At 40.6% G+C, this 24,796-nt stretch overlaps 3 protein-coding genes across 5 annotated transcripts in view; 2 read left to right on the top strand and 1 right to left on the bottom strand.

Annotated features, from left to right (window-relative positions):
- The window catches only part of kmt2bb (lysine (K)-specific methyltransferase 2Bb), a 28,714-nt gene extending 10,516 nt beyond the window's left edge, over nt 1-18,198 (bottom strand). Inside the window, exons 1-28 of one of the 2 annotated variants that reach the window (XM_039805421.1) lie at nt 17,815-18,198; nt 16,177-16,255; nt 12,454-15,999; nt 12,168-12,349; nt 11,857-11,976; nt 11,324-11,510; nt 8,314-8,545; nt 8,156-8,223; nt 7,805-8,062; nt 7,187-7,293; nt 5,904-6,029; nt 4,995-5,108; nt 4,622-4,768; nt 4,429-4,521; nt 4,212-4,329; nt 3,994-4,107; nt 3,496-3,680; nt 3,207-3,308; nt 2,692-2,802; nt 2,229-2,305; nt 1,810-2,033; nt 1,597-1,700; nt 1,328-1,465; nt 950-1,108; nt 722-839; nt 543-621; nt 284-444; nt 24-176 (exon numbers count right to left, since the gene is read on the bottom strand). In XM_039805421.1, the coding sequence (XP_039661355.1) occupies nt 24-176; nt 284-444; nt 543-621; nt 722-839; nt 950-1,108; nt 1,328-1,465; nt 1,597-1,700; nt 1,810-2,033; nt 2,229-2,305; nt 2,692-2,802; nt 3,207-3,308; nt 3,496-3,680; nt 3,994-4,107; nt 4,212-4,329; nt 4,429-4,521; nt 4,622-4,768; nt 4,995-5,108; nt 5,904-6,029; nt 7,187-7,293; nt 7,805-8,062; nt 8,156-8,223; nt 8,314-8,545; nt 11,324-11,510; nt 11,857-11,976; nt 12,168-12,349; nt 12,454-15,999; nt 16,177-16,255; nt 17,815-18,144 (7,432 nt within the window). In that variant the 5' untranslated portion in view covers nt 18,145-18,198. The remainder of the gene's footprint in view (nt 1-23; nt 177-283; nt 445-542; nt 622-721; nt 840-949; nt 1,109-1,327; nt 1,466-1,596; nt 1,701-1,809; nt 2,034-2,228; nt 2,306-2,691; nt 2,803-3,206; nt 3,309-3,495; nt 3,681-3,993; nt 4,108-4,211; nt 4,330-4,428; nt 4,522-4,621; nt 4,769-4,994; nt 5,109-5,903; nt 6,030-7,186; nt 7,294-7,804; nt 8,063-8,155; nt 8,224-8,313; nt 8,546-11,323; nt 11,511-11,856; nt 11,977-12,167; nt 12,350-12,453; nt 16,000-16,176; nt 16,256-17,814) is intronic. The other variant, XM_039805423.1, reaches the window with a different exon arrangement.
- A 1,234-nt stretch (nt 18,199-19,432) lies between these two features.
- psenen (presenilin enhancer, gamma-secretase subunit) lies at nt 19,433-21,585 on the top strand. Of its 2 annotated transcripts, none has more exons than XM_039806721.1 (4): nt 19,433-19,584; nt 19,967-20,047; nt 20,341-20,445; nt 21,097-21,585. In XM_039806721.1, exons 2-4 carry the CDS (start codon nt 19,987-19,989, stop codon nt 21,234-21,236), a joined length of 306 nt encoding a protein of 101 aa, XP_039662655.1. In that variant the 5' UTR covers nt 19,433-19,584; nt 19,967-19,986; the 3' UTR covers nt 21,237-21,585. The 2 variants fall into 2 exon arrangements, with proteins under 2 accessions (XP_039662655.1, XP_039662656.1); XM_039806722.1 differs by having other exon boundaries at nt 19,456-19,584; nt 19,970-20,047.
- A 1,366-nt stretch (nt 21,586-22,951) lies between these two features.
- On the top strand, nt 22,952-24,548 carry hspb6 (heat shock protein, alpha-crystallin-related, b6). The gene is made up of 4 exons (XM_039806720.1): nt 22,952-23,150; nt 23,239-23,396; nt 24,083-24,205; nt 24,299-24,548. Exons 2-4 carry the CDS (start codon nt 23,241-23,243, stop codon nt 24,458-24,460), a joined length of 441 nt encoding a protein of 146 aa, XP_039662654.1. The 5' UTR covers nt 22,952-23,150; nt 23,239-23,240; the 3' UTR covers nt 24,461-24,548.
- The last annotated feature ends 248 nt before the right edge of the window (nt 24,549-24,796 follow it).

Genomic DNA, 24,796 nt, shown 5'->3' with positions numbered 1-24,796 from the left:
ATTTTCATGAATTTATATTTTACCTGGGGAAGGCAGTGGTCGAAACATTCCTCCAGCTGGTCTCCTGGGAACCTTTGGCCTTGCACCATGATCTGACTTGGGGGTAGGTCCAAGGATAAAGGTTTCCACCATTGGGGGTTGGGATTCTGTTAAATCAGTCTCTTGGGCTTCAGATTCTAAAGATTCATAAAAATGGTTTAGGAAACTATTAATATCTTAATCTATCAATTTACAGTAAATAACTTCTGAATGTACTGCAATTTTTCAGTAGTAAAATACGCACCAGGTAGTGGACAGGGGCTGTGAGCAATGGTGTGATTTTCTCCTTGGTCAGGCATTTCCTCAACAGGCTTCTCAGGGACAACGGGCCGAACCTCCCGCACTGTACATGTATATTTGCACCGGCGCAATGGATTAACTGTACTCCAGTACCAACGAGTGCACCTTAGAAAGGAAGAAGAAAGTTTTGAAAGGGCTTTTCATGCCATGTTCCATGTGATTTATTTATATAATCAAGTTAAAAAAGATAAAATGCAACTTACTGAAAACCCACAGGAAACAGTTTTCCTTTAATAGCTGAAAGTTCTGTCAGCACACCCAGTTGGTCTATCTGTAGGGAACCTGTGTAGTGACAATTTAGATACCAATTAGTTAAACATAGGATCATTATTAGTAAATGCCAAGGAGTGAACAGGAAACCAGCTAAAAGATAGGTGCTTACCAATCATCAGGTTGATTGATTCTGGTTCAAGTCCAGTCAAGAACTTTCTGCGGAGGCTGATCCCCTCAAAATCCACATACACCCTGCGGTTTACTTCAAATTCTTGACCAGTTATCATCTTTAAAACAAAAAGGAAAAAACTTGATAATGCAATCCAGAATCAAATTCAAAACCTTTAAACAGATACGATCAGAGGCTTTTGGGAGAATTGGAAGATCAAAAATGTACCCTGCCACTGATGAGATGTCGGTGTTTGTAGCAATAGACCTTCTTATCCTCCTGGAACACACAGTGACGGGAGCGGGCACACATGAAGTGATAGTTGCTTTGACATGATGTCAGACAGCAGCCCACTGTGGCACCAGTCTGGTTGCAGCGTTCACATCGCTAAGAAGGGGTTGGGATTGATGTAATAAAAGGAAGAGCAATCAATTATAATGCATATTTGTTTACGATTAGAACCTGCTATCAGATGTTTTTTAATCGTCAAATATCAGCATTTATATACAAGTTTACAAGCAATCAAATTCAGATTCCAAATAGTATTGTATAGTAATGTACATTATTAAACAGGTAAATCAAATTATGAGTTGATTAACAACCAACCATCAAGCGGCCCCTTGTGACAGCACTGTGTACGTGTAGTAGAGAGCCATTATCCTCTTGAAACACCTCAGCGGACCACAGACAGCAGTTGACATGTGCCCACTCATTCTGGCCCAAGTACAGCAACCGGCCTGCTTCCTATGGAACAACAGCCACAAAACAATTGTTAAACCCCTCGAGTAACCAATCAACTGCAAGTACAGTATTTACAAGTAGTTTACTCTCCAAGTTGGGTAATTACAATTTACTCTGAACTGAATATTACTTACATTAGGTTTGAGGTCACCATATTTTTGGCACAGTGTGCACTGTCTCTCGTCATCCTTAGACCATCCGGTGTCTAAATCAGCTTTTGAAAGACGGCCTCTTTTCCCTACATAAATGTACAAAAGTTAAGACTTAAATGGCCAAACACTGCAAAAGATTTTTTAACATAAATACGAGTAGCCAATTCAAACTTCATCTCTCCTGAATTCAATTACCTTTGAATTTGAGCCTGACAGCCCTGCTGGTTTTGAAGTGGTTGCGACTTGTTGGCTCCCCAGACAACGGAGAAACTGCCTCTTCTTCCTTTACATCTAAGCTTTGTCCATTGTCCTCCTGCAGGAGCCCCAGTGGGGCCCTGGACGCGAGCTCCTCCCTCTCTTGCCACCGGGCGTAAACATGCTCCGTTGTAGGAGGATGAACAGCATGGGACAGCATCCCCCTATTAAAGAAAGAATTTGACAGTTCATGCCATAAAAAAAACAAAGCAGTGCTTGTACCTTTCATATATGTATACAAGTACATCAAACTCAAAATCATGATTTATCAAATACTTTTAAAACATCTGTTTTTTTTTCCAAAAATGTATGCACTTAATTATTATCATACAAACCAGTAAATGGAAACCATTACTCACATGGGCAAGTCTTTGGTACAAGAGTTCCACACCTTTGGGTCTTGGCTGTTGAACCAATTAAATACTTCCTCGAGGAGCTAAAGACAAAAATCACATCAGTTAATTATAAATGCTTACTTACTTGAATTTCTACAACTATAACATAGCTTCACTAGTTTCTCACACTATAATCTAGGGCTGGACGATTAATTGAAAATGTATCGACATCGAAATTCTGAAGCTGTTAGACATATTTTTAACATGACGATAATTTTGATGATAAGGCTCTGACAAACTTTATACAAAAAAATTGAAAAACGCAGTGTCAGTGGTGGAAAAATGTAATTATCGTTCATTTATCGTTATCGAGGTAAAATGGCCAATAAATCGTGATTTTGATTTTAGGTCATATCGTGCAGCCCTACTATAATCCTAAAATAACTAATAGGTTTACAGACAATTCTACTTTTTTGTCCTACAGCACCTTTAAATAGTAAGAGCGTGCAAGGGCAGTAGGTCTCTGCTCCTCTGGAAGATCCTCTTCTTGCTCAAGCCTCTTTCGCACAACCTGAACCACATCTTCATGAAACATTTTCTATTAAAAAAACAAAACAAAACACACACAACATTTTTAGTGTGCATTAAGTTGCATAACTTATTTTCCCATACCACTGTGGAAGCATGATGCCTTGCAGAACAACACCAAGATGGAGAAACACTATTAGAGTCATGTCACCACCTATAATACCGTGGAAGGAGGGGCTGGCACCTATTCTTAGACTCCCCTTTTGAAAATCAATAAGTGGCTTTAAAGCTACAAATTGTTTAACTTTGGTTATCAGGGACATCATATGATTTCCCTAGTTTTCCTGTGTGGTTAGAGTTCAAGCATATCAGAACGCCTTATTAGGTGCATAGGATGAAAAACTACTGACTGTGAAAAATGTATTTGCTGAAGTACTCAAGTGTTGAGACACTGAATAACACTGGTTTACTCACCAACGTAGTATAAAGGCCTTTGTCAAACTTCTTGCCTACAGCTCGGAGGTCACAGGCTGGCTGTCCTTCTATTCCAATGTCAGGGTCAACCAACTTTTCACACTGCAGCAGAAACCAAAGCATATTTGACACATTGTATTTCACAAGTTTCAGTACTGCATCAGCGCATCATGTAAAAGATACATAAATTCCAGGGAACTGTAACAAGCACTCCAACAAACACATTGTGTGACCGCCCTTTTTTCATTCAAGGCTTTTGATTCATAAGAAAGAAAGCTGAGTCTTCTACCTGTGAGCAGGTAACAAGGTGCTGGGTAAGGGTGGAGGAGAGCAAGCAAGCCAGCACCTTTTCCACCCCAGCCCTGAGCTCAATGTACAGCAGCTCCCTCCAGGCACTGGGCTGGGTCACACTGCATGGCCGACATGAATATACGACACTCTCTGGCAAGCTGGACAGGATCTCATACAGCTCATCTGAAATAATTTTTTAAGACAGGAATTTCGCAGTGGAGGTTTAGTGAAATGCATTTCTAACCAAAACATGTTCACATACCAAGGGCATGTAAAGCAGGGCTTTGTATGCACACTCAGCTTTTTTCTTCCTGCTCACTACATTCTTTGCTATTCTGATGCCCTTTGTTTTCTTTTAAGTTTTGGAAATAAACCTCAAAACAAAAAATGTTAAATCATTAAGTTTGACATGTCTTTGCCAGTGTTAATGAGCACAAGGCTTCGATGCCATCAGTTAGGGTATTTTCATCCTCAAAGATAAAAGAATAAAAGTCACCTGTTAGATCCTCACACTTGGCATGTACCCAGTGGTTACAGGTGCCACACTGCATCATCTGACTGTCATAGTCATTGTCCTCATAGCACTTGAAGCAGATTGGACAGTAGTTACCTTATGAGAGAAAGAGGCATTCAGAAAAGATTAGCCTCAACATGGAACGGTAATATTGGTAGGTGACAAAGGAGTGACAGATCATTCATCAATTCTCCCCTCACCCAGTTCATAGAGTTTTGAACAGTCTGGACAGAGTCCTTTGTCGTGGTTCCAGTCAGTGTCCCAACTCTTCCCTGGTGTGACGCCACAACTTTTACACCTGATGCATGTCATACAAACCTGCCCAGAAACCAGCATGTAATGAAAACAATCAATGTATTCCAACCTCAGCATGCTTATAGTAAACATACATGACTTTATGTTTACTAAGAAACATACCCAAGCTTTCCTCTTCTTGTTTTGCTTTGGATAGTTGGGACCCAGACAGGAAGTATGATAACAGTTCTGACATCGTTCACACTCCAACAACGGCTGAGGGAGACAGGAAAAATGTAATGCTTACTGACTGAACGACAATAATACTGAGTAGTAAGTAAAATATAACAAAACAAGTCAAAATAGCCGGCCGAACCTTTGAGTGCTTATTTTTCCTGCCGCACACATGACAAAACTTGCAGCGACGACAGCACCAGTTTTCCTTGTTCTCTTCAGAAGGGCGGTCCTCTGGTTCAAGGCAAAACTGGTGGAAGGGCTCACAGCATACTTGGCAATACAGCATCTGCAAAAAGAAATTCACAAAAAAGAAATCTGAATTTCAAAATTGCCCTCAAATTATATAGGCCTCCTGATATGAGATTCATGTTTTTTCATCTGCATTATTTGGTGTCTTGTTTTACTGTAACACAACTGTAAGAATCTTGTCAGTCACAAGCTGAACACAATTTAAAGAAGGGCAAAGAAACAGAGCAACCATTTCTATTAAAAAAAGAGCAAAAAGTAGTTACCTCGTGTTGCCCTTTACTGGCACAAAGGAAGCAGACATAGGGTGGCATGAGGGATGCAGAGGTCAATATACTTAACCCACCCATATTCCAGACGTTGTCCAAAGCACAGTCCTCCTGAAAATAAACACATTGTGTACACAACACGATTAACAGCTGAGAAAAGTCTGCGCACAGTAGTTACCAGCATTTTACTATGTCTGCTGACAAATATATATTGTTGTTTCAGAGGGGTGACATCAGTTGAAACACATAATTAACAAATAAACACTGACCTCTAGTGGCCTCCAATAATAATGTTATGTAAACTAATGAATTACAATGGCTTAATTTACTACATGTGTGACTTTGTGTTGAAAAACGATGAATACACTTACTTTGGAATGAATGTTTGAAGACAAAAAAAGTATGTATATGTCATCGTACATCACATAGCTGTAGCAACCAGAAATGCTGTGGCTGTAACCACTGCACATCATCATTTAAAGGAGCCGTGTGGAGGATCAAGTGGCATCTGGTGGTGAGGTTGCAGATTGCAACCAACTGAATACCCCTTACTTTACCCCTCCCTTGCCAAGCATGTAGTAGAACCTACTGTGGCCTTCAAAAATGAAAAAGGCCCTATCGACAGCAAGTGTTTGGTTTGTCCGTTCTGGGCTACTGTAGAAACATGGCGATGCAACATGGCAGGCTCCGTGGAAGAGGACCCGCTCCCTATGTCGATATGAAGGGCTCATTCTAAGCTAATGAAAACACAACAACTTAGTTGCAGGTGATACGCTAATGAAAACATAATTATAATTATTGTATTCCACTTCTGCCAATAGATCCCCCTAAATCCTACACACTGGTCCTTCAAAAAGTGTGTTTATTTTACGATATGTGTGTGATGTACTGTAAAACGTTACATACCTTGAAGTCAACTCTGATTTTGTGAGTAGGTTTAGAAGACTCAGCTTCTCTCTGCTCAAACCCATGGGCCAGGGCAGCCAGGACACTGGGGGGAGTCTGCTCGCATGGACCCTGAGATGAAAGACCCTGAGAGACAACCATAACATGAATGTGGGCAGGAATGGACACACTTAAAACCCTAATATACTTGCTTTTCACTACGCATTCTAATGGCCATGTATTACGTTTGAATTAGATTTCCTGTTTTTATCCACGTTGCAATATAGAGCAACAGTGGGCTATGATGTACTTATAGATCTAGATTTACATGCAGGTAACGTCTTTATTGCTTTGTCTCATTACTGAGTAGGTGATAACTGCAGTGCAATTGCCGTGTTTATGTTCATTCACATTATTTTGATTGCAGTCATTTGGGGGTTTGCAGTGAAGACTGCTTTGCTAAATGTGTGTTACTTAAAAGACTACTGATTCTTTCTTCCACTTCCTTAATGTTGTAAATTAGATTAAAATTATGTGCAAGGCACCAGAGTATTACACACCTTAGTTGAGGACGGGCTGACTGAGTTTGCTTTTGCACAACTAAAATAACTTTTGAACGAGCACATGTTCCACCAAGGTAAGTTCCTTCCTGAGGCTATTTTGCAGAGGCACCGCTATTGCGTCCGGTACTTAAGAGTTGCCCAAGACGATTGTGATTGGTTTACAGAAATGCCAATAAACCAGAGCCATCCCGGAATGCTATGTGGACTAGCCAGACCCTTCTCCGCAGCGCTGTGGAGAAAGGTCTGGCAATGCAAGACTATCCTATGCCAAAAGCTGGCAGTATACAAACTAAATTTGGGGTGTTCTCAGAGACGAAATTTGGCAGGTTGGCGTCAAAGGATTGTGACAATGTCATAATTATTCAAACCAATTAATTGATTATCAAAATAGTTGAGGATTAATTTAAGTTTATCGGTGTTTTTTGCCCCCAACTGTGCCTTCCAGGCAGCGCTGCCTGGAAGGCACAGTTGGGAGGCACTGGTTATGGTTAGGGTTAGGGTTAAGGTTAGGGTTAGGGTTAGGTGCCTTGAAGGCAGCGGTCGCAGCACTGCCTAGAAGGAGCAGTTGGGGGCAAAAAACACCATTGAGCTTAATTTAATAGTTGCTAACTGATCTTTGCAGCTCCAGTGTTGACACTTATTGTGTGACAGAGCAAATCAAACACGAAACAAAACTGCCACAACTGCAAGTTGTGTATTCCAACCATGGCGTTAGCACTGATCAAATTCAGAATTACTCACCTTCTCAGGTTTACGTCGAACTTGTGGAACACGGTGTGAACTGGACTTTCGATGCCTGACTTCTTCATCTGAAATGTCTCCAAGGAATCCATCCAGAGACACAAAGTCTTTAGAGGGCAGGAAAAAACAAAATATAAAAGGCACATCATAAGGCTTAAAAAAAATCCAACAAAAAAAAAATTAAGTTTAAAGAAATGCGTTTGCAGTTTGTTTACAGCTCAACATGATATGTAAGCAAATACTTAATGTGGTGTTAAGAATAAAAATACTAAACTAGATTATGAATTAGGAAGAGCTGCAAGTAACGATATTTTCATTGTCAATTAATTGGTTTGTGGTTTGGTCTATAAAATGCCAGAAAATACCGATCAGTGTCTTGTTTTGTCCACAACTCAAAGATATTCAGTTTACGGTCATAGAGGGGTGAATAAACTAAATAATCCTCACATTTAGGAAGCTGGAATAAGAGGATGTTTACTTTTTCCATCAAATAATAGACTCAAACTGATTAATCCATTATCAAAATAGTTGGATATTAATTTCATTGTTGACAACTAATCGAATAATCAGCTCTAGAATGAAGCATCTATGTCATCTGGTTTATGAATGTTAATTTACCTTGACTGAAACGGGATCCAGCACCCCTTCTCCTGGCTGGGGAGGCAGAGCTTGAGACAGCTTTGTCATCAAGATCAGAGTCATAGTCCACCAGGTCAAAGTAGACTCGGGGTTTCACGACACGCTTTGGCTGCTTCCTTACTGACGGACTCTGACCATCACCCTGGAGACCAGATGGTGATTCCGCAGCACCCTCGTTCCCTTCGTCGTTACTTGAATGACCCCCGCTGAGAGAGGATCGCCGTCGCTTAGAGGCACCTTTAAAAAAAAGAGGCAGCATGAAGCCGACGTGCTGAATGCTATCGAAGTATTACAGCAACTTGAAGCTGGCACGCTCAAATTAAAAATTACCTTTGGGTGCGGTTCTTCCACTTAGTCTGCGTGCTTTTCTCTCTTCAATTTGATCACATCTCTTATACCTTGTGGTAAAACACACCAACACATTCCTCATGATTTTGAAACACTGATAAGCTCCACTATAACTAAAAATGAAGTAGAGGTCAACTTACACACAACACTGCCGTTTGGTATTGGGACCACCAAACTTGGGTTTGTCGAGGCAGTTCATGCACTTGCCACAATCATCCTCGTGGTTGCAGCCTTTGCATATTCCACATCTCCGAGAGCGATACCCAAACGGCCCGAGTCCTTTCTTTTTCACAAAATTCGAAGGCTTCTTGACCTTGGTGACCTTTGGATCTGACAGCCCAGGGCTGTCTGATTCAGAGGGAGACCCAATATCTGCAACAATAGACATTCACCCATTAGTAACTTAAGTTAATCATTCACCTTTCAGGATGCGGTTGCAGATCATTTGGTGGCACTAATTTTGGTTTGGACATTGACTCACACTCAGTAGCTAATATATTGCCTATTAAAAATCTATTTCTGTGTAAACACAAGCAAATAGAATCACAATGACTAATGATACACCAAATCTCTTGAATGGCAGATTTATGGGAAGTAGGGCTGGGACGATTCGTCGACGTCATCGATTACGTAAATGCGTAGACACAAATAATTTGCGTCGATGCAAATTAAATAAAATAAATAAATGAAACTTGCGTGCAAATTAATTAATGTAATGCGGAACTACTGTTAGATACGCGGGTTCTAGGGACACCTAATCTGTAGCCCCGCCTTAGCTCTGAAGCTAGCCGAGCTCCTCCGCCTACATGCAGTTTTTTGTCAGGTCGACGGTCTAGTGAGTGAGTCAGAGATAGCAGCACGAAAAGACGAGTATGGCGAGTGGTGGCGACCCACAAGAGTTAGAGGACCCGCCGGCCTCTTTAAGATCGCAAGTTTGGGAAAACTTCGAGACTGTACGGCTGCAGCCCAGAGCGTCCCGTGTCATGCCCTCTCGTCTTATGCCGTCCCCGCCTCGAAAACTTTGGTCTTCGGGTCAGTGCCAGTAGTAGGCTACAGGCGAGAGAGTGGTGGATAAGACGAGGACTGTGTGTCGGCATTGTTCAGGAGTTGTTGGGTATGCGAGTGGAAATACATCTAACATGCTAACGCATATCCAACGCCATCACCCACATGTGCCAATCACTGGAACGAGACAAAAAAAAAAATTGTCCAACTTCTCCTCCCTACAGTGCTTAACCAGCCTTTAGATACAAATAATTAAAGTTAAATTAAAGGGAAAAGAGCGTGGATGTTAAACAAGAGCTTATTCATTATTTTACCTACTGTTAAAAAAAAGCAAATACAGGCTACTCTTTTTGCACTTGCTCTTTTTACTTTAAGTTTTGATTTTGGTATTCCTCCTGAAAGTGACTTTATTTTGCGGTTGGATTGATAGCCTACATCTGACTTCAGGTTGCACTAAAAATTAATTTTACTTGAACAGTGCAGTGTTAAACAATTTTAATAAATAGGGATTTGAACCTTATTGAAATTTGTGTTGTGTAAATTGTTAATAATTGAGCAATCGTTATCGTTAGATTAATCGAAATATTTATCGTTAGATTAATCAAAATATTAATCGTTACATTAATCAAAAAATAAATCGCTAGATTAATCGTTTAAAAAATAATCGTTTGGGACAGCCCTAATGGGAAGAAGGTTTTAGTAATTAGCCAACTTTAAATATAACAGTTTTAAACGAATCATCAATGAAATAGGGCTATATTGATTGTGGGGTAGAGGTGTAACGATTCATATATTACACTGATGCATACATTATTCTGTTTCAAAGCATCCGCCTGCTAAAAGAAATCAAATGTGTCTACTACTCCGTCCTCTGCCAGGACTGAGAAGCTGTAACTAGCAATGTCGCCATGTCTACTGTTAGTCCTACTGCTGCTGCCATCAAGTCATCACATTAAAGTCTTGAGAAGTTTTTGAGCATGTAATGAAACTACCGTATTTTCCGCACTATAAGGCGCACCGGATTATAAGGCGCACCTTCAATGAACGGCCTATTTTAGAACTTTTTTCATATATAGGGCGCACCGGATTATAAGGTGCATAGAATAGAAGATACTGCAGTCAAACGTTTGACTGGGGTTGCGTTATACATCCACTAGATGGAGCTGTGCTAAAGGGAATGTCAACAAAACAGTCAGATAAAGTCAAACTTTATGAAGCGTTCTGACAACTCCGTTCACTCCCATGGTAACGTTGTTAATGTTAATGAATGTTATGCCCATATTGCATATCAATGGAATTGTCTGCTCACTGGCTAAAAAGATAGACGGGTCTTAAAGCATTTAAATCTAAGTGGTCTGAGAAAATGTCCATCGTCTCAACGTGGTCCTGACATGTTGTCATCGGCTTGTCCGCTTCCATTGGCCATATCAGAGGCAAACCTGAACGATTGGCTAATGTGAGCTACCAATCGAAAGCTTAGAAGCTAGGGAATACGATGACGCCCACATCGATCATGTAGCAAGCTGGGCAGAGAAGCTAGCGGCGATAACAAGTGCGGGAATGGAAAACTGTTTCGCGTTTTTCCGTTGTCATTCGGCCAGAAACTTCAACATTGTGAGGCAAACAGATCGTTTTGGAATATAAAGCTTGGATATTACATTTCCTTGGACTCTTGTGGATTTATGAAAATCAAGTTTTGGGCAAAATACCACTTTGTTGCTGAGAGGACAACAAAAACAGGTATGGATGCACTCTCGACACCTGCGCAGATTCCAGCTGAATTGTTTTATTTTCTGTTACTTTGTAACAGTTGTGTAACTGCTATAAATCATCTTATGCTTTGTATGTGGGCTTAAATTAATCATTAGAGGCTAAGCTTTCAATTTGTTTTCGATGGCTGTATATTTTGAAGATTTAATGCTTTAAAGTTATAAAAATGCGAATGAGTGGAAGTTTTATCGAGGTTACAGCGACACAGTGTCCCGTCAACGGGGCAGTGATCCTTGAGAGGTTGATCCATATATAAGGCGCTCCGGATTATAAGGCGCACTGTCGTTTTTGAGAAAATTAAAAGGCTTTTAAGTGCGCCTTATAGTGCGGAAAATACGGTAATCCAGATAAGTCTCCCCATCAGTTGACACCTACCTTTAGGGATAGCTGTAGGGGAAATGCCAGTTCTTTCATGCAAAGGCAAGGCGCTAAGTCTGGGAATGTCATCCGGTACCAAGGCTCGAGGCTGCCCCAGCACAACGGATGCAGCACGACACACGTGCTTGATACGTGGACCCCCTGCTCTACGGAACTCCTGGCACAGGGGGGATATGAGCTGCGGCTAGAAAAAGGAAAATATAAAAATCCAATCAAGATAGAGGGACTGATGTAAAGAGGCTGGAATTGACAGAGGACTCCGTAATTTTCTTTTCTTTCAAAATGCATTGTAATACATCCCCAGGCTATACAAATGGACATTCAAGTGACGGGCTAAATTATTTTCAAATTCAGAATCATTGGTTATACATTTCAGTAAAGTAAACTTGAACAGAGCATGTTTTCTCATGCTAAGTTTGCAACTATGGCAGAAGGTTAATTAACAACAACAAACCGATAAAACCAGAGACAGAATCAAGATTTGCAGTTGGGTTGATTTCAACCCCGGGCCTATTGATTTGTACACTTACTTGTCCTTGAGGTGGCTCTGTCTTGACTGGAACATCAGCATCAAGCTTAACCCTCTGCTTCCTCCTTTGTCTCTTAGAGGTCACATCTCGAGATCTGGCACCACTCGGGCCAGACAACAGCTACAGGGTTAACAGGCAAAAACAAGGCATCAATACAAGCCTCAGAATACTACCCCTGAATCATTCAAAACACTTAGAGGTTGTCCTCACTTATGACAGGTCCTATTACATAGACTCAGACTGTATCTAATAGTGAACAATTAAAGTGTACAATGACAGAGATCATGTACTTGTGGTGATCATGACCTTACCCCAGATGACTTAAGCTGTTTCTGCTGGTCAATCTTAATGAGCTGGACCTTGGCTTTCCTGAGGAGATTGAACATTCTTTTATTTGCACCAGTGAGGCGCGCTCTTTGTGTAGCTCCCTTCTCCACAGATCCAGGATAATTGCCTTCACCTGCGCCTGAGTTCTGTTCTGAATGCAGCTCTCCTGTAGAGATAAAAGTAATATATGACCATAACATTGGTCCATTATAAGTAATAAAGCAAAGGTGCGTTTGTAATTTAATACTCTTTTTAAAAAATTTTGCTTACCTGAATGCTGTTGGGCAGTGTCTTTCCCTGTTAAATCCTCCTCTTTCCCATGCTGAAATGCAAGGGACTTGAAGTTCATAGTCCTAACACACACAGAAACTTTTCTCACCACTCCAGGAGAATCAAGGTCTTCTATCTTGAGCTTGGATTTGTTTTTTCCTGCATTTGTACTCCGTTGCCTAAGGCTGATGCTCATGGCCTCATCATCGAGTCCTTCTGCTAAATCAACAGGAGGCTGAAGAGGTTTACTCACACTCTCTGTCTCGGTTGCGTTTTTGCTCTTAGGAAGTCCCGTGTGCGACTTCTTTAGCCTTTGATAAATCTTAAGGTGAGCCGCTTGTTTATTAAACTTAGGGGAACTTTTCTTTTTCTGGGCATCCAGGACGTCAGTAGATACTTCTGTGGGCTTATCAACTGGTGCAGATAAAAACAGATCCTCACATTTGTCCTCTGAAGTTTTGTCCAGTGTGTACACTTCCTCGCTCGACTCTTCTGGCACATGCCACTTGAAAGTAGAGTTCTTTAGAGACTTCTTCTTTTCAATTTTGCCACTATTTATCTCAGAAAATAGGCTGTCAGCAATATCAATGTCGTCATCTAGGTCCTGAGCTGAAAACAGATCGACATCCAATTGAGCTTCGCTCAATATGTCTTCCTCATCAACCGGCAGGATTGGGGATATTGCTCTGCCTGTCCCATCATCTCGCCTCTTCCCCGGGCGCATTGGCAAGCCTAATTGTAAACCCTTCTTTGGTGAGTTTCTTCGAGGCAAGACCGACATTCCAGCGTCATCCATAAACCTTTGTGGGGTCTTGATCACACGTGAGGATCTGGCACTTACAACAGGCATAATGAAGTGCTTGATGTTTTTAACAAACTTTGATTTACCAGGCTGGGCATCTACAACATTTGCTTGTCCACCATCGACTAATGTGTCTGTTTCTTCCTGCTTTAAACTATCATTGCCAACCCCCATTTCCATGAGCTTAGAAATTATTTTAGAATGGGGTTTTGGCCTTTTAGAACCAATAAAATGAAGGCCTGAAGGTCTCTTTTTGTACTTTTTATGTACTCCAATAAGTTTGGAGCTTGGGGTTGGTGTTATAATTGCCAATGGGGTGGAAATGTCACTCTCCCTCTCAACAATTTCTTGACTTTCAGATAATTTAAGTGGAGCAAATTTTCCATCTGTGCTCCTGTGCCTGTGTTTCTGACGCTGCCCAATCAAACTTTTACGCCTCTTTTTTACTTTTCTGAGAGATTTCTTTTGTCGGCGCGGTGTTTTTGGGTCACTTGCTTGACTTTCTTCCACCAAAAATGGTTGACTATCTATCAACTGAATGTCGGTTTCCTCTTTTACCGATGGCTGTATCTGCACTTCTTCCACTGACACAGTGTCCTGTTTTGCCTCAGGCTGGGTGCAATCTATTGTTTCTGACTGACTGACTTCTGTTACTAAAGACTGTGTATCCTCCTTGAGCACAGACTCTGTGATAGTAGCTTCAACTGTAGCCAACTCTGTGCTGACAGCAGTTTCAGGAGAGACAACCACCTTCTTCCTTTGAACAGACCTCTTTTTCCCTAGTTTATTATTTCTACATCTTCTAGGTTTGGAAGGCACAGGCACTGGTTTGGCCTCATTGATGTGCGGTTCTACCTCAGTCTCCACCTGCTGTGGAGAATCTTCAACTGGCACTGGTAAGGGATCATCCGCAATCTTTGAGGAAACCTCATCAGGAACTTGAGTGGAGTTTAAACTGGTCACCTGTGAGGGATCCTCAGCCAAATCCTGAAAGGAGTTTTTAGGAAGACCATGTGAGCTTGAATCTTCAGTTGATGCCTGAAAAGTGTCTTCAACATGCACCTGCGGCGTTTCTTCATCCTGTGGACTTGCTCTAAGCCTCCGTTTCTGAGTGGTCACTGGCTTATGACTGACAGACTTTGTTTGTGGTAAATCACAGCTTGGTGTCCTCCTCCTTAATCTCCTCGTTGGTGTGACTTGAGTATCCAGACATGATGATTTATCCTCATTAACTTCACTTAGATCTTTCAGAACATCCTCTTTCTTTTCAGACACCGGGCTAACTTGCTGAATTAAAAAGGATGGCTTTGAGCTTTTATGTTTCCCAGGAGAGGAGACCTTTTTGATCTGCAGAGGTGGAACTTTCCCGCAATCCGTTTTAGTCATTTCTTGTGGAGGTGTTTCATTCACGTGTTCCACTTCAACGTCCACCTGTAAAGTGGACTTTTCCTCAATTGACACGTCAGCCTTGTTTTGGGAACACTTCTCATTATTGTCCAAGCTTTTACTCTCTTGGGGGGCTGAGTTTTCCAGTTTGGATTTTTTATCCATCGCCTTCAAACTCTTGTTGACACTGGTGTCACAAAAAGTGGACTGATCCACCTTACTCACAGTCTTCTCTGTTACTTTGACAGTGTTTTCAGCCCCCTTTGTCTGACTTTCTTCCTTCACTAAAGTTAAAGTCCAGACAAACTTTTTTCTAAGTTTTTTCTTTCGAGTTGAGTTTTTCCCACTGGCCTGTGCATCATATTTTGGGTTTCTGACTTTCAACAACTTTAAACTCGGGACCCGCATTTCCTCATTTTTCAAAGCCAAACTGTCATCGGATTGTACAGCTATATGATCGGTCTCTTTCGCTGATGGACCATGGTTTTCTGGCACTGTAGCATCCTTTTTCAGCCTCTTGCTTTGCCTTCGTCTGCCACTTCTCGCTGAGGGTTTGCTCTTCACTGTTTGAGAAACTTCTGGCTTTGACTCCACCATAATGGGATCACTTTTACTCAGACTTTCTGGTTCAGCTGCACTGTCTGAGACTTTTTTAGTGAGTGGGTTAGTGACTCTATTGCTCCTACGAGTGACTTGTTGATTAACTTCAGAACCTTGCTCTGTCACAATTTCCTTATGCTTTAATTTCTTTGCATTCGTTTTGGGCTCTACAGTCCCACTCTCCTTTACAGTCTCAAATAGATCGGATGATTTTCTCTCTTTTGATTTTTGGTCATCAACCACAACTTTGGCGCTTGTCTGGCAGACAGGCTCGGTTGTCTTTGAAGCAGATCTACCACGCCTTCTTGCAGGTACAGTCCCCCCTCCCTTATCTTCTGTGCCATATTTATCCTCATGCGGTTCAGTTTTTAATTTGACATGAGCACTTGAAATCTGGTCGCCCTGAATGTCCTTGGCTTTGGGCTGATCCTGGATTCCTTTTATCTTTAACTTCTTTGCAGATTTTTTATGAGACTCCTTTACGGTTTTCATTTTCTTTTTGGCCACCAACTTTATAGTAATCCTTGGTGCTGCTGATGAGGCTCCGCTTTTAGTGGACTGCCGATCCATGGTGGTTTTTCCTTTCGAAATTTTCCGGCAATCCTTTGCAGGCTCTGCTTCAGGAGATAAGCTGTGTGTTTCCTCCAAAGATTTTACATCTTTTACAGGGTCAGGTGAGGTAATATCTGCCTCCACTGCTAGCGTTTTAAGCGGTAGCTTCTCACTTTGTCGTTTAGATTTTGTGTTGACAGCATCACCTACAAATCAAAAACATTTTAAATATTTTAAAAATTCATGGCTCTATCAGTGAATGCAAAACTGGGAATAGAAAACAACCCTTTTTCATATTGTGTTGCATGCTTAATCCAAACGTATGTGTTGTTTATAAATTACAACAAATACTTCATGTGGTGCAGTAATATATTTTTCTTTACCTTTGGAAGGGTTTTGTCGTGACCACACGGGTCCTTTCGAGCCGTTTCTCTCAGCTTCAAATCCTCTGAAGTCGTCTCCCTTGAAAAGTAAAAACAGATCATTAACACTTGAGTCAAAGTAACACCACTCTGCTGGAGGTTGCCGAACCATCAGCAAAAAACAATTAATTTAGAATTCCAGAGCATGGCATTAATTGTATCCAGTATCCACTGCACCGTAGATGGAGGAACACTGATAATAGCTCTGAAAGCTCATTATGAAGAATGGATTCATGTCGAGCATAATGATGAGTTTATCAATACATCTAACATAACAATTTATCTATCTTAGCATATTGGACCAACAGCTATGTCAAATAATAAAAAACTGTGTTACTTGGTTAAGAAGTTACAGCAATAACATCAATGATAGACACATTTTTCCACATTCAAAACAACTTTTTTCATTCATCTCATCCGTGTTGTAATACATAAACCATGAATAGAGCCTGCCTTAGTAACAACCAAAAGTGTATACTGTTTTTTTTTTTGGGGAAAGACTCTTCCTGGACTTTTTAATTACGCAGTTACGTGTAATCTAGATTATTTACCACCTCATGCAAGATCAGAACTTTATAACATTTGTATGACTCACACTTGAGCAGTTAGGTAAAACTCCTAAACTCCCTACAAAAAACTGCAGGGAAAGGTAGCTAGGTCTGTAATAACGATTCCCTCCAAGTACTGTACATCTCCCTCATGCTTGCAGCTGTGACCTGAAAGCCTACAAACAGCTCCACTCTTACGAATCAGGATTATACATTAACGATAAACATTGCATGTATTAATCGTAAGGAGCGGTCAGTTCTAACAACAAGGGTGTAAGTGGCTTTGGCACACTTCTCCACCACCATTTAAACATGTCCTGTTTGGTAACATTAGCTAGCAGTTAGCCATCCCCTCCTCTCGAAAGCATTTAAACTCACTTCTGTCTGCAGAAAAGATAGCCAAAATGAAAACTTAACGTTAGTTATCTGAGTTTTTATATCACAGTTACCTCAGGCGGAGAAGTATGGTCCTAGAAAAAATGGTGTGTTCTACCTTATATAAACTAGCTAGTTAAGCAGGTAACTGTGCCCGCATCTGGACAGCGTATGAAAACAGAACAGTTAGCCGCTAGCTGCTAACCGCTGTGCAGGAGGCAGAGGCGCTAGCCGTCCCGTTCTTTGTGTTCGCTACTATTAGCTAGCTGCTACTCTGGCCTGATAACGAGCGGGCCATAGATGAAATAATTGCGATTCCTGTTTACAAATTGGCCCACTCACTCACTGGCTTTTAAAAATATATTCTACTCACGATTTCACGCTTTATTATTTAAAACTACATGAGAGCAACTGAGAGAACAGTGCTAATGTAACTTCTCTGCTTAAGTGGTATTTTGTGTTGCGGCTGTTCATTAAATGTCATGGGAAGCTGCACTATGCTAACACAAATTAGCATGCAATGTTAGCTTACCAAGCTTGAAGCTAACGTTAGCCTAGCGAAGGGATGTTGACATTTCACCATGGTACTAACCTGTCACACTGCTGTGGACAGCACTCATACTTGCACATTTAACACTCACACAAAATATGAGAAGATGAAATAAAGAATACTAACTCCTGGGTCGGTTTGGGACCTCACCTCTTCACTCCCACTAGAGCTGTATCCAGCCTGGCCAAGGGTCTGGTGGCTCGCCTCTATCCCAAGTAAGCGCAAGTGAGACTGGTCTTCGTTTAACGATAGAACCTGGTTTGCGGGCCTTGGCCCTCCGTCAGTCACATCATCAGCTTCTGAGCTTGATCGTCCGAGTTGCCATCGCTTCTCGGAGCGCAAACGACTGCGTGACGACCAAGGCCGACCGGGGAAACGACCTCTGGCCGTAGCGGTTCCACCTTGGCCTCCTACGGCAGCCGCGGTTGCTGATCCGCATCCCGCTGCCGCCATCATTGCTTCAACAACAACACACACCGACGGCTAGCAGTTCGAGGAGAGACAAGAGGGAAGGCGCGAGATGGGAGGGGGAGCCGCAATGCTACAAGGGAAGGTGAGTTTTTTTCGGTGAGGCTTCAACGGTAGGTGAAAGTGGGTCGACCTCTGGTGGTGATTGTAGGCTACGTGACATCTCCAATCAGAAATGTGTACATATTGCATGTCAGAATATGCCACTTCGCTAGATAGATGAGTCCAACTTAAGTTATCGCATCCGCTGATCACAACTAAACCTAACTCACTGATCATTTTTACAGCATAGCTAGGTGTTTCCAGCCTACATTAAAATTCCAAGGCTGCAAATGCTGTTAAAATATTTTATTAAAGAACAGAAATATTAATGAGGTACAAGTCGCAAGACTTCTCAGTATATGGTAGGGGGAATGCAGAGGCAGAAAATAAAGAAAAATAGTTACAGTTTGTTAGTCTGCTCTGATGATTAGTTCCCTGGCTCTAACATTGCAAATACAGTAGATGGCAGTATGCATCTGCATTGTCACCAGAAGAAGCTTATGAAAAACAGGAAGAAGCAGAAATCTTCATCAATGAAAAATAATTCACTTTTATAGTGTTTATTTCTTTATGTTAAGTTCACGCTCATGGAGCGTGAACTTTTTTGCAGAATAAATTTGCCGAAACCGAGTAGGTCTATACTACAACAAATAGAAAGAAAAATCTCTTTTTCAGTAATAATTTTGCTGTTGGCAGAAATACTCTGTTGATTATGAGCATGATTATATTGATTTATTTTTATTTTATTTTTCAAAAAAGTACTGGGTCTTGGCTTCAGACCTCTTAAATGTCCTTATTTCAGATTTGATGAGCATTTTTTGTCTAGTAGGCTATTCAAACGAGTCAGTCAAGTGTGAGGTCTTCTGTAAGCAAACAACTGAGTGGGAACAGCATGTGACACAAAACTCTAAACTCATACCCTTTCAGAGCGTTCAACAAAAAAGCTAATTAAAATATTAAAAATATTTTGTCACACTGAATGTAAAATATGTGAAAAGAGACAGACCTACACAACAATTTGATTGGACGGGAGGTGAGTATTAAAGGATTGTTATAGCTAAATATATGGATAGGGGCAGAAAATGGGAGGAAGGACAACTTTATTAACCAGGCAGGCCCATGATCCATTCATCAATATTCTTTAAACCGCTTATATAAACACGTGAAGCAAAATCATGTGACGCATGTCCCACACTCCAGTAAAGTAGGTGGCGGTATGCAGTGCAGGTTAGCGGGTGCTTGCCTTAAAAAAAAAAAAAAGACGAAGAAGAAGAAGAAGAAGAAGAAGGAGAAGGAGGAAGTGTTTGATTTGTATTTAGCTAACTAGCTAGCTAGCTCATTTTCGACGATCAGATTATCTGACTTTGTTGGCCTTGTAAATATCAGGTAAAGTACCACATTAATATACAGTATTCTTGTCCCGAAATAATATCAAACGACTTCGCCCAGAATCTGCAGACCGATGTAAGTTACTGCTACAGCTGTTTGTAGCAGTCGGAACAACCTAATGTTACATTGCTAAGCTAACGAAATGCTAACGTTAGCCTGAGGTCAATTTCGAGTCATCTGACAATCCAAACTAGGCGCTAGCAGGCTGTTTATTGCTTGAATTTTATACAATTTAATTAAAATGACTTTGCTTTAGTCATGCCTTGGCTAGTAGTCGATTGCGTTTCAAACGGAGACATAACCAGCATCACCTTTGTCACAAAAGTTTCATGTTTTTAAGTTGCTGGTTCTGCCCTATAACTTGTTTTTCTTTCTGTAGCAGGATCCACCAAATTCACGATGAACCTGGAACGACTGCCCAACGAGGAGAAACTGAGCCTATGCCGAAAATATTATTTAGGTAAGAGTACTTACAAATGGACAGGACACGTACCGATACAAACATCGTTATAGTCAATCAAACCTCCTCCCCTTTGGTTTGTAAATGCTGGTAACATGCAAGTAGTGTTAACACTTGCCTCCATAAATTATACATTTATATTAACCTATCCTCCCTCTCACCAGTGAGATGCATCCGGTCATTTTAAAAGTGACTGGATGCCTTTTGTAAAGCAAAGCATGGGCAACTTGAGTAGATGTGCCTAAATATGAATTCAGTAGACTTGTCATTGATGATGTTTTTTTTTTTCTCAGGTGGCTTTGCGTTTCTACCGTTCCTGTGGCTGGTCAATGTTGTTTGGTTTTTCAAGGAGGCCTTTGTAAAGCCAGTGTACAGCGAACAGCTCCAAATAAAAACGTGTAAGTGTCAGAACTGCTACTTCAATACCAGACATTTTACATAATTGGCATAGTTTAACAAAAAATATGTATTTAGAAGCTGTATGTTTAATGTTCACATCTAGTTTCCCCCTCTAGTTATACTGTGGCTCAACACTTGTTAGGACTGAGTTCATTCACTCATTACATTTTTAATCCAGTCAAGACATCCAGTAAAACCTCAAAGAATATGTTCTACATTCTGTTTACACACACTTAACAAGAATATGTGGACATTATCGTTCCATCATGGTCAAACTACTGGGTTCTTCAAGTTTCCTTAAAACAGCTTTTCTAGGTGAAGAGTTGATTAAATGCTTTCTAAGCAGTGCTAGACAATGATTACATTTACATACATTAGGACAAAATACTCATCACACATTTTGGGCTAGCTGACATTAACAGACAGTATATGTCCTTGTGGTTAGTATTTTCTGTTTGAAAAACAATATTTCCCCACATAAATGTGAGCCACTATTCACACATTTGGTTTAAAATGTGTACTTTATGAAACACTATCAAACACTTCATTTTTTTTAAAAGAGCTTTAGGCAAAGCTCGAGCATGATATGATATACCCATGTGTTGATTGTTTAATGCAAAGTATTTGTCACTTGTGTGTTTCTCATCTAGATGTAAAGCGGTCAGCACTGGGGTTGCTGCTGTGGGTAACGGTACTCACTACCTGGATAACCATATTCCAGCACTTCAGAGCAGAATGGGGGGAGGTGGGAGATTACCTCTCATTTACCATTCCACTGGGCATTCCTTGATAAATGTGTCTTTGTCAATGACAGAACTAATGATCCACTATAATGGACCAAAGAATGTTCCTTCTTTAACTACAGTGAACAATTCTGGTGATTTGTCTGGTCTTTGGAGCTAAATTCAACGGCTGAATCACATTAACAGTAATCCCTTGTGTCTTCAAAAGAGAAATGCTGTAGGATTTGAAAAATGTTTTTTATGCTTGCCAAGGCATTTGAGAAAGTTCTTTGAGTTCTTTTTTTTTTTTTAGAGTAGGCTAATTTTGTATAGCAGACAATGTTAACTGTCATGACAGTATCTAATAATGACGTTCAGGACTTTGATGATTAATAGATCAACATGCTTTTTTTTTTTTCTTGACTTATTGTGAAGTTTGATGTTTGTGTGTGATTGTGCACCCAAAACAAGTTTTACATGTGTATGAATGACAAATTAAAAATAAGTTCATACTGCCTCCAAGTTACAGTGTTTTCACTCCATGCGCTGTATTTCCAATGGCAAGTCGATGAGCTATTTTCTCCATATATACTCCTAATATTTTGCATTGTTACAGAAGGCTCCTAAAGTCTGGGCGATCACTGGCGCCTGTTGTGAAACCCAATAACTTAATCCCTCCAAATGTCCCCACTTCCCTATCATCCTATATGAGTCATAACATAATCAGTGCCATTTTTAGTCACTCCAGTCAAAGCTTAAGTGACAGGTTCTACATTACTAACAGGGAGAACATGTGCCCAGCGTATAAGCGGCTGACCCTTACTAGCGTGTGCCAAGAACAAGTCAAAAGCATCAGCATGAACCATGCTTTTATGATGTAGGGAGTCCCTAATAAAACTGATTTACAGGGAGTAAATTAAAGAATCCTTTTACGGACATTGTGTGTTATGTTTTATGTGTGTATGCTGAGTCAAGAGATGGAAAGTAACATTTACTCAAGTACAATTTTAAGGCACTTCCACTACACTTCAGAGGTAAATATTGTACTTTTTACTTAACTAAATTATTTGACAGCTACTATCTTTGCTGATAAAGATTGTATACATAAGCCATATTTATAAATAAAACATACAATATGATGTATTGTTATAGATTAAACTAACTAGTAATATATAAAGTAGTTCAATTTAAGGACAGGACCACATTTTCTGCATTGTATTTTATTATATGTTTTACCTTTGATACTTCCAAATACATATAGCTGATAAACCTTAATTATTGAATGCAGGACTTTGACTTATAATAGAGTATTTTTTTACATTGAGGTGTTGCTTTTCCTTAAGTAAATGATCTGAATAGTGTGTTCCACCTCTGTGAGAGTGAGTGATGGGGGGGAAGCACATGCTCTGGCATGTGTTAGGGACGTTCCTGCTGTCACTGTCTGTCTGGCATCAGCTCACGAGGGTTAACAACATCTCTTTTGAACTTATTTTTGGATAGACCTTCCTTGACAACCGACCTTAAGCATATATTTCGTAAGAGGTCTTATAAGAAAACAGTTTGTATCGGTGCCATTAACCCTAGGAATAAACTGCAGGCTACAACATTGGTAGGCTAATAGCTAATAAACACATCCATTGCCAATAAGCTCACAACAGCTGCGTCACTCCCAAAACAATACACTCTTATCCAAAATGGTCCTGCCTGAACACCCAAGGGTACGCATCCAGAACATAACAGAGGCAAGGTGCCCCACTATGAATTCCCAACTAATTACGCAACTCCAGTATAAAACACACACGGACACACAGTCAGTCACGTCAAGAATCCAGAGGGCAAGGAGCTTGGAGTCAGACAGCCCGGCGCACTACTGCACCAGTGCATCATCGGTACTCACAGTACTGCTTTAGGACTCACCACAAGCAGTTAAACAGGGGCTGTCCTTTCCCGCACACTCATTTAGACAGGGAATATAAGAAGAGGTAGGTTGTGGTCAGTGTTGTATGCCTTGTAGCCTCAACTGCTCTCAAGTCAACTCTCTTTTTTTAATTTTTTCCCCCTACTGATTAGAAATGGACTTCATCCTGCCACCCAATCTGCCAGATGGTGGTATCCCATGGGAGAAGGTTTTACCACCTCTTATTCCTCGGCTCAATGGGACTTATGGACAATATAATTGGTCTCCGAAATTACTGATGCCAGAGACTGATAATACCAGCTCCGCAGAGGTAGGTCATAGTCACTTATGTTAAGAAGTTAATATACTGGCTCAATAGAACTGCATGGAAACACAATTAAAACACAGTGATACCAAATAACCTTTTACAATAGTAACTTGAAATGGAAATATATGTACAGTATATTAACACATGTATATTGACTCCAGGGCCTAGCTTTTTTTAAATGCATCTGCCTGATGACCTGTGGTCCATCACAACTGTGTCTGCATTCAAAAGCAAACTCAAAACCTTTATTTTCTCAGACATTTGTTTAATTACAGGGTGTGTGTGTGTGTGTGTGTGTGTGTGTGTGTGTGTGTGTGTGTGTGTGTGAGTATGTATGAATTTATATGGTCGCACTTGTATGTATTGTTGGTTTTTGTTGATTGTCTTGCGTATTTGTTTTAGTGTGTATGCCGTTTTTAATGTAAAGCACTTTGGGTTTAGGTGTAATGAAAGGTGCTATACAAATAAAATTGACACCTGACAGTCATTTTCAACAGCTGAAAACCCCGATTTGCAGCTGAAAGCTAAAAAACAAGTAGAAATGTTCTGTCAGACTACTGTTTCCAAGGTGAAGAATGAACTTTTACACTCAAATATCATTAAGGATATCTATTTAGTACATGGTGGTGATTAGAAAGATTTTATTTCTATATAATAATAATACACAGTATTTCCACTCCTGTTGGTAGGTTAACTGTGACAACAGTGGTTTTACAGTTCAAGTTGATGTAAAGCACTTCAACCCAGAAGACCTAATGGTCAAAGTAATAGGAGACTTTGTGGAAGTGCAAGGAAAGCATGAAGAAAAAAAGGTTGGTATTCTGGAAGGAACATTTATGTATTTTGCGGTTTGTTTGCAAAATAGATTTGTCTTATCCTCAAAACGTTTCTTAATGTGTTGTTAGAAGGATGGTCCAGGGGTTACAACACGGCAGTTTAACCGCCGCTACCGAATTCCAAAGGGAGTGGACACCATGGCTTTGGAGTCAGCGGTCTCTCCAGATGGCATCCTTATCATATCTGCACCGATGCTGCAAACCGAGGACTCCAGAATCCTGACCAAATAACATTAATACCAAGCACTCAAATCTCAACCATCTTCACTGTGTATGAGAAAACAAGTGTAATGAAAGCCTTTAGAAACTCACAGGCACATGCAGAAATAACTTCAGGCTCATTTATCCACAGCAACACTCAACGTGTGCCAAAACACCCATTTGTTCTTTTCCTGGCACTGTTCTAATATTCCCTGCTCTCTGAGGTTTGTATATACTGCTCTGCGATTACTCATCAATCTTACATGATGTTTCAAGGAACCAGTCTTTGTAAATATTCTGCATTTGAAAGCTCAAATTGCTGTTTTTGTTTGTGCAACTTTTGTAAAATGCACTTTATTGTAATTG

This window comes from Perca fluviatilis, chromosome 7 (genome assembly GCF_010015445.1).
Source record: "Perca fluviatilis chromosome 7, GENO_Pfluv_1.0, whole genome shotgun sequence".
Lineage (NCBI taxonomy): Eukaryota > Metazoa > Chordata > Actinopteri > Perciformes > Percidae > Perca > Perca fluviatilis.
Note: the sequence above shows the minus strand (reverse complement) of the source record. Positions and strands in the feature narration are given on the sequence as shown.